At 47.6% G+C, this 14,132-nt stretch overlaps 1 protein-coding gene across 2 annotated transcripts; it reads right to left on the reverse strand.

The window, feature by feature from the left end:
* LOC104008594 (G protein-coupled receptor 35) lies at positions 1–10,004 on the reverse strand. 2 transcript variants are annotated; one of them, XR_015700784.1, is made up of 3 exons: positions 9,798–10,004; positions 1,743–1,919; positions 1–937 (listed from the first exon to the last, which is right to left on the reverse strand). XR_015700784.1 is itself a non-coding variant. In XM_087740725.1 (2 exons), exon 2 carries the CDS (start codon positions 8,388–8,390, stop codon positions 7,455–7,457), a length of 936 nt encoding a protein of 311 aa, XP_087596851.1. In that variant the 5' UTR covers positions 8,391–8,416; positions 9,798–10,004; the 3' UTR covers positions 6,703–7,454. The 2 variants fall into 2 exon arrangements, 1 of the variants encoding a protein (XP_087596851.1); XM_087740725.1 differs by lacking the exons at positions 1–937; positions 1,743–1,919 and adding an exon at positions 6,703–8,416.
* Positions 10,005–14,132: the final 4,128 nt, after the last annotated feature.

A 14,132-nucleotide genomic window follows, 5' to 3' on the forward strand; every position in this document is an offset into this window, starting at 1 on the left:
GTTTCTGCAGCTCTTGCAGGGATGGCAGGGGAGGCCAGGTGGTTTTCCTGAGCAGCTGGATCCTGCGTGGCCATCTGCAGGCAGGCCAGCCCAGCTTGTGGCATATTGCAGTGATGTTGGACAGTCAGAGACCTCGGGTGATCCTGCCGAGCACTGGGTTTTGCTGAGGACGGAGCCCCCTGAGGAAGGAAAGCCTCCGAGAGGTAAAAAGAAAGTAGAGCTGTGCAGCGCAGTTCACTCTCTGGAAAGGGTAATTGCTAATACAGCAATTTCTAAAGCTAGATTTTCATGTGGGTATTGTACCCCCATTTCTCTCCTCCATCACAGCAATATAAGGCATAAAGGCAGTTTCCAGTTGCAGCAGGATCCTGGGGCAGGCTGGGCATGGGGAGTAGCACTGGGGTGGGGGATTCCCATGCCAGAGTCTGGAAGAGGAAGGGGAGGTATATGCACACCTTCTGGAGCCAAGGGAGGGCATTTCTTGCATTACAGTTGGGCCTGAAAGACTCCTAAAGCTCCCCTGTGCATCCCTCCATGGAGGAGAGGTTCATGGGATGCCTCCAGTGCAGGTTCGGGTACAAACTGTGCAGGGGGAGAGAACAGGCCAGTCCCTGTGCAGGGGACAGGACTTGCAAACCGGCACCATCAGTGCCAAAAGCGATGGAGTAAAGAAGGGCTGTTTTGTTGCAGTTTTGTGCACTGCGCCAGGAAGCTGCATGTCCCCATTGCTCCTCTGACACCAGCAGAAATCTTCACGCCATCAGGGCATTCGCCAGCACTGTGGAGGAGGTTTTAAGTGCACGAAAAGTAGCTCTTGTGATTTCTCTCTTGTTTATATGCCGGCTGACATGCTGTGCCTTTGTGCAGCTGGAAATTGAAGAAACTTGGCCAAGCACAAAAGTGACACATGCTCTTTAGCATCTGGCTTACGCAGCCTCTGAAAGCAGAAGAGCAATTCCTTCTTCAGTCATTTTTACCAAAAATATAAAAATTTTAAGAAGTTAAATAGGGAAATGTTTCAAGGGAAGCTAGAGTAAGATGCGAGAGTTTTGTGTGTTTATGAGGAAGAGGAAAGTGTTGAAACACACCAGTGGAAATAAATCAGCCTGGGGTTTACTGGCAAAAAATAAAGCCAATGTGAATTAATAAAAAAATAGAAATATGCTGGATTTCATAACTGGTTTCAGTATTGTCAACTCATATCTGCCTCACAATGACTGTGTAGATAAATTGTCACTATCAGCACAGTCTGAACCTGGGGTGTACCTTTAAACGCAAAATCTGGGAAACCCCTTTTTAAAACAGAGTGCTTTTTCTGCTGTGCTCTCATCTTCATGGGAGGCCTTTTCTCTTTTTTTTTAAATTTTATTTTATTCTTTTGAAAACCAGTGGGGGACACTGCTTGGTTAGGATCCCTGTCCCAGGCAGGCAGGTGGTGGGATCCACTCCCCTTTTGCTGGGGGAAGGCAGCGGGTGTCCAGGGAGGCGGGTGCTGGGGTGGCCCTGCTCTGGCCAGCCCAGCAGGAGGTGGGGACCTGGATGCAGGGGAGTGCATTGCCTCCACAGGAACTTTTTGGCAGGGCCTCCATTTCCTAGGTTGTGCTTTACCTAGCCTGAAAGTTGGTCAAGCATCTGCCTCTGCTGAGACCTCCCTGCTGGGACTGAAATAGCTCTGACATCCCTGATGTGAAAGGTGAGAACAGAAGAATCTTAAAAAACAAAATAACCCCAAACATGCATACCTAGAGCAGTGCTGCTGTATTTGAGCTCCCCTGTCCCTTCTTCCAGAGCTGGGACCGCTGCAGACCACCATCCCTCCAGGAGGCAGGAGGTGAGATCCCCCCTTGCTGCTCTCTGCCTACTGAAAATATCACCTGCTGTTCCCAAAGGGACAAAATCCACCACTTGGGTCCAGCCAGCTGGTAAAAGAGAAAAATTCCAGGTATGTTATTAAAGTCAGATATGTCTTTTATCATTGCACAGTTTATTGCACCTTTGAAATTTTTCAAAATTCTGTTTCTTTAAAAACAAAACAGAAGCCAAAACCTATCCCCTCTCTAAAATTGCTAAAAGGCTGTGAATATAGCTGTGTCACTTGAGATGAAAACATGTAACTGCAGTGGCAGAGAGCAAAGATCCCAGTGATGGTGAAGGGTCATGGCTGGCGGGTCTACTCCTCCCAGGCACAGAGCTCACTCTGTCCCCCCGCCCCGGACCCTGGGCGCAGGGTGGCACAGTGGGTGACTGGGAGCTGCCTGGCAGCAGGGTCTGGAAGCCAGCTCCTAAGGACATGTTAAATGCCACTCAAGTCTGATATGGTTGGTGCCCAGAACATGAAAGGGAGCAGCCTTGAAGTGATAAAAAAAAGGGCTTCATGATTACTCAGTTGCCACTGGGAGAGTAGGAAGGTATTGAACATCAGCTGTGTTTTTCCATTCACCAGAATAATGGCAAGGAAAGGAAATGAGCAGCTAAAGATCTAATTTACCATTAAATTATAGCTTAAACAAGAATCTCTTCCTTCCTGCCCGAAGGTCACTTCTGACCTTCTTCTGCCTGTGCTGCCCTGCCCTGCCCATAGTGGCTGTCAAGCAATTGTCCATTGCCGCCTCTCTGCTGTGAAACCAGATTAGATTATGCAGTCCCCTTCCTTCCACCATCCAGGGCTCTTCTCAGAAGAAATTATTGAATAATAGTTGTGACAGGCAGAAGTGTAAACATGTTAACTTAAGCAGGTCGTGAAATAGCTGCAGCAACATGGAGGAGCTGTGTGATCCACGTAGGGTGTGCATGATGGTGTCCTACCCTTCTGAAATGCGACATTTCTGTGGTGGAGACATGATGCAGAGTCCCTCTGCTGGGGCACTGAGAAAAGCTGGTCATAGAATCGTTAAGGTTGGAAAAGACCCTTAAGATCATCGAGTCCAGCTGTTAACCTATCACTGCCAAGTCCACCCCTAAACCATGCCCTCGAGCACCACGTCTACCCTTCTTTTAAATACCTCCAGGGATGGAGACTCAACCACTTCCCTGGGCAGCCTGTTCCAATGCCTGACTACCCTTTTGGTGAAGAAGTTTTTTCTATTATCCAACCTAAACTTCTCCTGGCGCAGCTTGAGGCCCTTTGGTCCCTGGTCAGTGCAACGTCACTTTTGGTGGAAACATGATGTTTCTGGAGACCATTTTTATACGGCAACATAGGGCATAAAAAAATGACTGCAGGCTGTGGCACCCACAAAGGGCAAGAGACCTGCAGACTTGCGGCTGTAATTTTGAGGCTGATAAAAGTCATGCTTGAAATATCGGTGCTGAATTTTTACTGAACCAAAGCAGGGAGCCTGGCTTGAAAGCCAAGGGCCAGAAAAGCCAAATGTATGAAGTGTTCATCTTGGTAGAAAAATGTTAGCAGACAGAAGTGAAACAGGAGTTTTGAAGTTAGTAAAGCTGCCGGCAGACTTCTGCCAGAGTTTCTGATGGACAGGGTTGCAGATGCTGCAGCCTTTTAGCACCTTTGAGGAGGAGGAGCGCATGGTGTCAGGCTCTGTCCCCAGCTGGTGCATGCAGTGCCCATACTGGACAGCTCATCCCACTGGAGTGACTGGCTGATGTTTCTGAGCCTTCGTTCAGAAACTGAGAGACATAGGAATGCTTCTGTCTCAGGCTAATGATAATGACCCACCCTCATTTTCACTTCCCCAGAAGTGCCCTCTTTTTCTGTCTCTGATGAAAGCATCTTTGAAGTATGTCACAGTTTTTTGGTGACAGCTTTCACACTTTCCTCCCACACCTGACATTCAGCTGAACTCTCATTTTTTGTCAGCTACCCTGGTTCAGTACTTGGCAGCAGGGTTCAGTTAAAATGTGACAGCAACAGCAAATGGAAAGCCCCAAGCAAGAAAACTGGTGTGAGACATTACAAGATCTCTGTGAACAACAGCATGAAAGTTAGAAGGAGGTTTGGATGTATTCCTATGCTCTGTGTGTGTCCTGCCTGTGCAGCCACCTCCAGTGTGCTGCAGCAGCTCTACTTGTGCTTTCAAGTGAACTATTTTTTATAACAAGTCCATCTAGTGCTTGTGAAGGGTATCAAACTGGCTGTGCCCAGCTCTGTCATCAGTTCATAGAATTAGAATCAATACAATGTAGGAGATGCCAGTGCAAGACATTTGTGCCCATCTGTGTCCTGCAGCTGCTGGGAGGGCAGTGTGGCCTGATGAGGGCAGGATACAGTCATGCATGGTGGGAAATACCTGCCTTGGCTAGCCTGTGAGGTGTAGGTTCCAGCCCTCCTCACGCCTGTACCTCATCACTTGGAAAGCATGAGGTTGATGTTGTCCAGACTTGGCTCCAGAGAAATCTGGGATATCTGAAAGACGGAGCTCATCCTATGCTATGAAGGTTAAGTTGTACATATTTGAAAGCTTGGTGGATATGATGAGATAGCTAGGTTTTTGCAGCAAGATCAAAGCAAGCCAGGCAAGACCTGCTTGACCTTAATAGTTACAGTCTGTCTGTGTGTGGGGTGGGGGCTGTCTGCCTTCCAGGTGGTGGTGGAAGAATCAGTATCTTGTTGGCAAGTGCTCAGATCCCCCCTCTCTCCTTGAGGCTGCTGAACCCACCAGAAATGTCTACTACTGTAGATTGCTGCTGCCTCCTCACTGCTTAATTCATCCGTTAGCTCTTCTCTGTATGGTGTGGGAGAGCTTGGGCAGATGGGTTATGAATTTAGAGGACACTCCTTCTACTAAATCAACCCAAAAGGTCCAGGTGGGGGAAAAAAAAAAAAAAAAAAAAAAGGTGAGTAAACAGAACAGCATGGTCCAGTTTTCTAGCTGGGGAGCCTGCGGGGCTTTCTTGGTCCTTGTGCCACATATTTCAGCCCCAGCACATCTGTATCCCTGACTGCCCTGTACTTGAATAGACCTTGCTCAGATGGTGAAGAACAGAGATTTTGGTCCTATGTCAAAGGGATAATTTATTATACCTCTTTTCTGAGAGTGAAACATGCTTTCCTGCCTCTTTGCCCTCATTAACCAGCTGCTCCTGGGCAGTCATTAGGAGTAGCCTTGGTCCTGCTCAGAGCTGCTGCAGAGGCTGGCTGTGGCAGCAAGGACCACCCCTGCACTCCCTGCCTAGCACCATCTTGCACTAGCACAAACTGACTGTCTCCTCCACAGCCCCTCTGAGGCTCCCTCCCTCTCCAAACCCCAGTAAGCACCTGAGGACTCACTGCTATGCAGAGACTTTGGTGTGAGGTTTCTGTGGTGAGGAAGTTTGGCTGTCTTCGGCCAAGCGTTCATGGTACGTATTTCTGGGCGAATGGCTGCTAAAGGAAGGGGCGTTACTCGGAGTGAGACAGCTTAGCAGAATCTGCTCGGAAATACTTTGTTTGTAGGTAGCTTTGTATCTCCTCCACCCATTTAATTAGTGGTTACTGGAGCAGTATTTTTTTCCTGTGCATCTAAAATAGCAGTTTGGTTTGTGCAGAGCTTTCACCTCTGAAGAGTTTGCACCCATGTTGGTGAGACTGGAGATGTAGAAAAAACACACTGGCATTCAAGTAATCTCTCAAATCACTGCACTCTCAGCACACAAATCCCATACGGGGGAGGAAATCTTAAAGGTATGCTTAGCCTTATTTGGGAGCAGCCCATCAAATTAAAGTCACAAAGGTGCATATGTTACTACAGAAATGTAGGAGATCCATCAGCACACAGGGCTGAGGAAGGCAAAGTGTGAGCCCCACTGTGTCAGGCTGAGTAGTGTGAAATCACTGCTAGGGCCGTGCTGCACCTTGGGCTGAGCTGGGAAGAGGTATCCATGTCTGCATGCACAGCACCATTCATTGCTCCTTTGATCTTTTCAAAGAAAATGTAGGGGTAGAAGAGGGGAGAAACCAACGTCCTTAAAAGGTTGTCTTTGCAACTAGAGCCTCTCTGACTTCCCTCTCCACATTGTGCAGTGAACGAAGGCCAGATCCTGCTGTCATGTTTTGTTGATGACAGAGCAGATTTCCCCATTTCTTCCAGAATCTCTGGCAAGCACGGTGAGAAGCTTTCATCCCCTTGAGAAGCTGTCAGGGCTTTGCTACTGTCCTATGCAGGTGGCATGGACTTTGCTGGGCAGGTGGATGGAGGGCTCTGCTCAATGGTTGCCTGCAGCAAGGTCTCTCTTTAAGGGGTTTCTTCCTTTTGGCATGTGCCTTGAGTAGGAGGAGATACAAAGGCCGAGCTGGAAGTGGGACTGTAAGGCTGCTGTAGTGGCAGCAGGGTTTGGCCCAGCATGTGCAGGCAGATGAAAGCCCAGCCTGGGGTCGGGAAATGCGGGTGGAGGCATATGCCTGGTACATCCCATCCTGGGGCACGTGGATGCTGTCTGAACATCATCACAAAGGGGCTGGTTAGTGGTTTTACCTACTTAGCTGTTTGTGGGTAAGTGCATCACAGGGTGGCATGCACTGTTCTGCCTTTGAAAATCCCAGTCTCTGTTGCAGCTCATACCCCCTGCCCCTTGCTTGGACAGCCAGTGAGATGAGCTGTCCCTTTTGGGAACAGGCAGCAGAGCAGATCCTGTACCACCCAATCCGCCACTTTTTCCATTTAACTCATTAAGAGGCTCCGTTCTGTGCCAGTTGCATGACTTTATTTATATTGGATACTTTGGAACATCTCGCTGCCACTTTCTTTAGACAGTCCTTTACATTATAAGGTTGAGTAGACCCCTAATAGAGTCCTTATTCCCACTGCCCCACCCCAACTCTTTGGATAGTAGCTTTAATGCCATTTGACTCAAATGCTTTTGATGTAAATTTTTTCCCCAGTAGAAGCAATTGCAATTTCTTCTGACTTTGTATTGCAATTGATGACCATTTATGGTCAAAACATCAGCTGTTATGTAGTATGAATGGTGCTGTAAACTTGTCTAAAGCAGGCTAATTCTGCCTCTGCTACTGTGATTGTGCATTATTACCAACTGAAAAACAAGACGTTTGTGACTTATAAAAGCATCCTCCTTTCTTTTTCTGCAGTTGTTTCAACTTGACTTTTTTTTTCTTTTTTTGATCTTTGGAATAACCTCTGTTTCTTTGTCACAGCTACAGTTCCATAAAAACTGATCCAAGGTGGAGAAGTGGGACAAAAATCGCCTTTACCGCTGGCTGTACTTGTTTTGGGTCTTCTGGGAAAATGAAAGACAGTTTTTGCAGGGGAAAGCTATCATTTAACTCAAATTTGCATAGGGCAGAGAATTACTAGTGGCAACCTAGATCATTACATCAGGATCCGGACTGCTGTGGTTGTCTGAATCAGGGCTAATTTTCATGTGTCTGAATCCTTCCCATTAGCAGAAAGTCCCTCCATCCCACTCACACAAAAAGAACATGTAAAAGCCTGCTATTGAGTCCCAGTTGAACTTAAAAATAGCACGTATAAAATGTGTGCTGCATGTGTTTTGCACTAATGTGTTATATGTGGGAGCTGAATTTCAGCTTCTTTACTGGCTTCAGATTTGGACTTTGCTAGGTTGGGGGATGCTTCCTTAAATTCCTTGCTGACAAAGTAGTAACAAATAGCATCCAGGCAGCAGTTTGTGTTTGCGAGGACTGAGGCGAGGTGAACAAAATTATTAACCCTTTGTATTGCAGAGCAGTTGGAGCTGATGGAGTCCATTATAAAGCGAAGGAGGTGCCCAAGGTAGAGAGGTAAAAAGCATATGATGAACACAGCCATGTTTGCAGACACGATGTAGACAGCCTTTCTGATTAACTTTTCCTTGTGACAGTTTTCATTTTTCTTTCTCGTGAGTTCTGCAATGACTTGCATGGAGCAATAACTCAAGATAATCAAGGGCATGAAAAACCCTGCAATGATAGCACACAGTGTGATCACTGAGGGCTCAACGGAAGATTTTTCAAAGCAAAGTTCGTCTTGTCCTCGGTTCTCTAGTGTTTTAATGAGGGACATCACAGAGATGATGACTATCCAAAGAAATCCAGAGGCAAAAGCTGCCTTCAGTGGTGACCTCAGCACCTTGGCTTTCAAAGGGTACTTGATGGCAAGGTACCTATCAGCTGCTACGACAGTGATGATACCAATGCTCATTAAGCGGTTTATGAAATAGCCACCTTCCAGAACCAGGCACCATTTACCCACCTTCAGCTGATGGAACTGGGATAAAGTTTTAAAAGGCAAAGTAAAGAGCAGCAAGCAGTCAGCCACAGCCAAGTTGACCATGTATACTCTGGTTTCTGTCCATTTCCTGAGTTTGCAGCAGAACACCCACAGCGCCAACACGTTCAGCAAAATGCCCAAAAGCAAAACTGGGATGTAAACACACAGCTGGACAAGTGGAAAGTTTTCATAGGCTGTGATACTGCAGCTGCTGTGGTTCATTTTGGGGGTATTAAGAGGCACGGTTCCTGCAAAAGCAGATTAAACCTTTTAGAAGTTAGACTCTTGACTGAATCGGTGATTAATTCAGATAGTTTAGGGCTTTACCAACAGTGAAAACCAGACCATGGAGATGACTCTGCAGAGCAGTGCTGGTTGTAGGGTACCGAGCGGGAAGGGAGCAGGACATGAGCCTGATCCGTTGTGGAGGAGAGAAAAGCACAGGTCCCATGCGGAGAAGACTGCTCGTGGAGGGCAGCAAGGCAAAATGCTTGGGCGTCTGTTTTGGGCCAGACTCAGATCAGGCAGCAGCAGGTATCCTGCAGCTAGGAGTTATGTGAGTTGTTACAACCATCCGATAATGGAAAGGTGATGTCTAAACCCAGCTCTCATCCCTTCCCTTATAGTGGTGCTCAGGAGAAGCCAGCCAGCATCCTCACAGCTCAAAATGCTTGGGGAGATGTGCAACAAAAGGACAGCTGTCCTCTCCTTCAGTCCTGAGCTGTCTCTGCATCACTTCTCATCAGTGATAGAGCAATTATTAGTATATCTCTCATTAGTTTTAGCTGCCATTGAATTCTGTACTCAGTGGTAGCATTTAGTTGTCTGCAGCAAGAATCGGAGTACTGGGGTCTGCATGCTGCCTTTCAAGGATTGTGAAAGTTGGACTTCGTCTCAGAAGTATTAGACCACTCTGCCATAATTCCAAGACAAAAAACCCCCCACCAATGCCATGGCAAGAAATGTGATCAGCAGCCATGTGAAACAGAGATGAGCTGTATCTGGTCTAGCGGGTGGTTTTAGCACTCTGGATCTAAGGGCAATATTGCTGTTTGCCCTCCTGCTTTGGAGGAGTTAATGCAGGATTATATTCCAGGTGCAACTGTTCATGGGCAGAAAAGACCCAGGAGGTCTGAGATGTCTTTGGATTTTGCCTGCAAGGGGAACATGGCTCCATGGGTGCAGGTTCCCAGGGCTCAAAAGCATCCCGAGCGAGCAAACCATAGGACAATGCTGCAGCATCTACGTGCATCTACAGCTCTTGGCTAGCTTTGAAAATCATGCTGCTGAGAAATCATGCCAGGAGACCTCTTTGGAGGTCGGGGAATGTGCTACAGCTGATACCTGCAGCAGCTCTGTGCTTTGGACACGAGGCATGAGTTATGAGCCCAGAAGATATAAACTTAGATCATAACAGACAACAGGGAGATCTAGCAAAGGCTGAGACAGCCCTTAAGCATCCAAAACATGTCTAATGTGGCCAGTATCAAAATAAGCCTTTGAAAATACACAGGCTCCAGCCCTCTCTCAGTTTCTCCACCACCATTTTGGTGTCCCATCATGGCTGGGGAAAGGCAGCGCCTTGCAGAGCTCAAATAGCCAGGTCAGCAAATAGTCAGGAGGAATTACCTGCTTGCTTGCTGTCCTTGGAGATAGTGAATGTTCCTCCAGACAAGGTGCGGTGTGCAGGCGCGATGAGCCCTCCTAGCAGTGCTCCTGGCACGTGACCAGCGATGGTCACGCGATGACCATTTGCAGGTGGCTGTGACAGCAGCAACGCTGGTGGAGGAAGCACCCCCACCCCTCCTCAGTGCACTTCTCCGAGGTTGAGCTTCCTCCGTCACCAACTGGCATGGCTCGCACCACCCCCTGTTGACTGAGGAGCTTGCAATAGCCCTGCAGCAAGGTGAAACGCTCATCTGCCGTGTGGCCCTGCAGCAGTTCCTCTGGTGATGGAATGGCTTTGGGTTTTTCCTTTGATTTACTTTCCAGTGCCTTTGTCTTACTGGGCAATGCCCATTGACCTTCCTCACCCAACAGGCTGTGCACGTTGCTTGGAGGGGACTTGTTGCCCTGGAGGGTCCTGAGGTCTTCTCCCGGTCTTCTAGACTGCCACTCCTGCTGGGGCTGGAGCGGGGACTGCCACCTGCTGTCACACTGCTGAGCCCCAGGACAGAGCAGTCCTGGCCAGCCCCCAGTCCTCTTCACAGAGCTGTTGGAGAGATGAGGGTTGTGGTTGCAAACAGTTTTGTGATTATTATAACTGGGTTTCACTCTGAATCACGGTAATTCTCTTGTCTTCCATAGTTCTCATCAGCCAGCAATTCTGAGAAAAACGTGGCACCGTGACCCTGTGACCTGCTGACTTTGTGACTGCTCTGTGGTTGCAGGTACCTGCTGGCCAGGGACTCCTCCTTGGCTGTCCATTGCAACTCATTTACAAGAAGAGCTCAGACAAGTCAGTCAACAAGCTCAAAGGTCCTGCTGTTAGTACCTTTAATTGCTGTCTTGGGCAAACGCATTTCCCCTTTCCACTTTCCAGGTCACCTCAGAGCAGCTTCAGGAGTAATTCTTTGTTGTTTGTCTGCGCATTACAAACCAGCCTTTGAGGTTAATTCCTTGCCAGTGTATAGTCAGTATAGAGCTTAGCTTAAATACTTCTCCTGAATTTCCAGGGACTGCTTTTGCCTTTCTTGTGGCTGCTTCTTGGTGGATGCTTATAGGTAGCTACTGACCTATTAGTATACCCAGTTTGTTGATCCCCAACCACCACCATTTTCATGTCACGGTCCTTGTTAGTACTTTAGTTTTCAAAGTCATTCAGCTCCTGGGTTGTGATAGTTTCACCACTGTACAGAAAACACTTCACCTTGCATCATCCTCAAGTGTTGTCCACGCACTCCTATTGTCTATGTCAAGGCTACCAGTACTAACCATAAGCAGTCAAAATCAAGCCTGGAGGGAGCTCAGCTCATAGCATCTCTCCAGTGTGATGCTTCCCATCCACAGCTTGGTGCTGTGGTTGCCAGACAAGGGCAGCTATGTCTCCCATCAGCCCGGTGAGGCTTCAAGGGAGGAATAAGCCTTGTCACCAGGCACAAAGCAGCTGGCTGTGATCAGCAGGTTCACTAGGATATGTCAGAGCAACTCAACACCAGCTACCAGTAGGCAAAGCTACATGAGGTGTTATCTGTGGAGAACTTACATGTCTCCTGGTGTGGCTTTTGGGTCCCTGTCTGATTCCTGGACACTGCTGGGTCAGGATCCTCATGCTTCTCTTCTTTCTGCCTCGGCTCCCCATCAGCCACCCTCTAGGCTCTTGCAGCTGCTTATGGCCCCCTTCCATCCAGTTGCGGGTTTTTATCACCTCTGCCATGGACCAATGATGCTCACTTGGTATTTTCCCCTGCTTCTGCAGTTCTCAGCCTGTCTCAGCCCCGTGAGTGCTGTCACCATGTGGCGCAGTGTAGGTGACACTTGTACTGTTTTCTCACTTCCTTGCTGGCAGCTCTCCGGCAGGGTAGTCCAGGGGCCTACGGCACTGCTGAGTACCAGTGCCTGTACAAAGTGCATTAGCACTTGCAATGTGCTACAAAGGACCTTTTACTGATGTCAGTCTACCACACCTTGGCTGGAAAAGTTATTTTCTTAGTGAAAGAAGCCAGTGAGGCAAAATACTCCTGTAAGGTGAAGCACCACTTAACTTTTGCCTTTATATTTGTTCCTTCCCATTTAATGTCATTTAGACATGTTATGAAACTGCACATTTTTCAGGTCTGAGCGTAGTAGAGCTGTTACTGCCTAGACCCTTCACTTTCTTCCCCCATCCTAGCGAAGGGACTGCATGTGGTGGTCTCTGCCCCCTGATCCTATTTTGGCTGACTTATTTAAAAGCCTTGTTGCTGGTGTGAGATTTCATGTGCCAATTCCTTTAAAATTCCAGACTTCTCGGGTTCCTCATCCTTACTGAAAGCTGTGACAAAGTAATCAGGTAGTTTTCAGGACATACCTGGACAATTTTGTTTTTATCATCAGCAGTACTGGGTGATCTCATTTCTTTGCTTGTAATTTGTGTATATAGATAGCTTTTCATATGTAAGGGAAGAATTTGCTAAGGCCTGTTTGATCTTTACGCGTCTTGATCTCTAAGACTTATTTCTATTCTCCGCAATCAGTTTTCCTTCCCTTGTAAAACTCTGCCTGATGTCCCACTTGAGGTTGTTTCCCAGCCAGAGAAAGCCCTTCTCATGAGGTTTTCCTGTGCTCCTGGTACAGATTGTTAATAGACAGGACAGCTCAGGTTTGATGGACTCCTGCCTCTGTTCCCTGCCCTGGAAAATCTCGGTCTCCTCTACCTCCCAGAGACTGTGCCATGCTGCCTCCAGTCACTGGCACATCACAGTGGAACAAGGCCTCTGGCAAGGTAAGAGAAATACCGGTACTCCCTCCACATGTGCGAGGGGGGTACGGGACACTCTGCTACCCTGTGGCATTTGGGTTCTGCAGTGCCTCTGCCCCGTGTGGTTTTTTCCTGGCTTTCTCACAAGAAGATGTGATGTTGCAACAGACGATCTTGACCAAAACAAAACTATGGGGTTGGGAGCAGAACGCGTCAGTCATTTTTAGCATGGAAAGCCTGTGAAATGGTAGTGTTAGGCTAACTGCCTCAACCGCACACAGTGACCCACCCTGGCTGTTGAGACTGTTTCCCCTTTCCCCTTCCTTAGCACCACACAGGAACTGAGCCACGGCAGATAATGCGCTCACAGGGCTCTCTGTACTATAGCCCTCTCCATGCTCCCACAGCATCAACACTGAAGGGATTGGCCATGTATCTCTGTGCAAACATACCAGGGGGGGCATGGCAAAGCCTGTGCTTCCCAGCTGCCTGCTGCTGCTTCAGTGCTTGCAGAGTCCCTTGGAGACCGCTGGGCAATGCTTGCGATTGGAGCAACTGCGCTGCACTGAGAAACCAAAAACACAGATATAACTCCAAAACCTGAAAGCAGTACCCGGCTTGCTAAAATGCAGAACTCCCTGATGTGTGTCCTTCAGCCCCCGGGAGAGGACTGCTGCAGGAGCACAAACCTCTGCTGAGAACTCAGATTTCAGGCCTGCCCAAATGCCACCAAACAGCAGAATACTGTCTTGTGCCAGCCCCTGCCTTCCCTGCTTAGAAGGACCAAAAACGCTAAACCTGATGGCTACTCACTTAGAAGCAAGATTCTGGATTACTTTGTAGGCTTTTCCTTGTGTTTTTTTTGTTGTTTGTTTTTTTTTTTCTTTTCTCTCAGGCCTAAATTTTGACTGCAGCATCAATTTGCTCATTTGAAATTTAAGCTATTTTTAGCATACTTTTCTTTTAAGGGACAGAGGTATCATATCTTGCTGAAACATTAGCAGAATGCAGTGGTCCAGCCCTGCTTGTTGGAGCTGCTGATGGACTGTGGCTGCTGCTCCCCGCTGTTGTCAGCCAGACTCTTGTGCTAGGAAATGGGAAAGATTTGTGGATAACCATGTTGCTGTCCTCATGGATTGCTATTGCAGTGCTGTGTGATGGCTGGTAGTTTGTTGTGGCCCAGGTGCTGATAACGCATCTGTTCCATTTACTGGGAGCACTCGGGGAGCTGAAGTTTTGTTCAGACTGAAGAAGGATGTCAGAAACCCATCATAGACATCATTATAACTTGACATGTAAACTAGATAATAATTTTTGTCCAAGGTATACATACATCTTCAGGTAATCAGAAAGTTCCTTGCTCATCTGTGGGTTGCACTATAAATATCCTGTTGTAAGGCAGATCTTATATCATGGTAGCTAAGTCTCCTCTCACAATCTCCAGTATAGGCTTAGCATTAATAATAGAGGACTCTGATGTATCATGGTAATAAATGAATATTTATTTATAGACATATTACTATGAGATATCTTTGTTTTCACTTGCAAAAGAATATTTCCTTTTT

Source organism: Nipponia nippon, unplaced genomic scaffold, assembly GCF_047370975.1.
Source record: "Nipponia nippon isolate SJK-2023a ecotype South Korea unplaced genomic scaffold, ASM4737097v1 scaffold_7, whole genome shotgun sequence".
NCBI classification, from domain to species: Eukaryota; Metazoa; Chordata; class Aves; order Pelecaniformes; family Threskiornithidae; genus Nipponia; species Nipponia nippon.

Coding starts and splice junctions, on each gene's coding strand:
- LOC104008594 (XM_087740725.1), bottom strand. CDS start 8,390: ATGAACCACAGCAGCTGCAGTATCACAGCCTATGAAAACTTTCCACTT.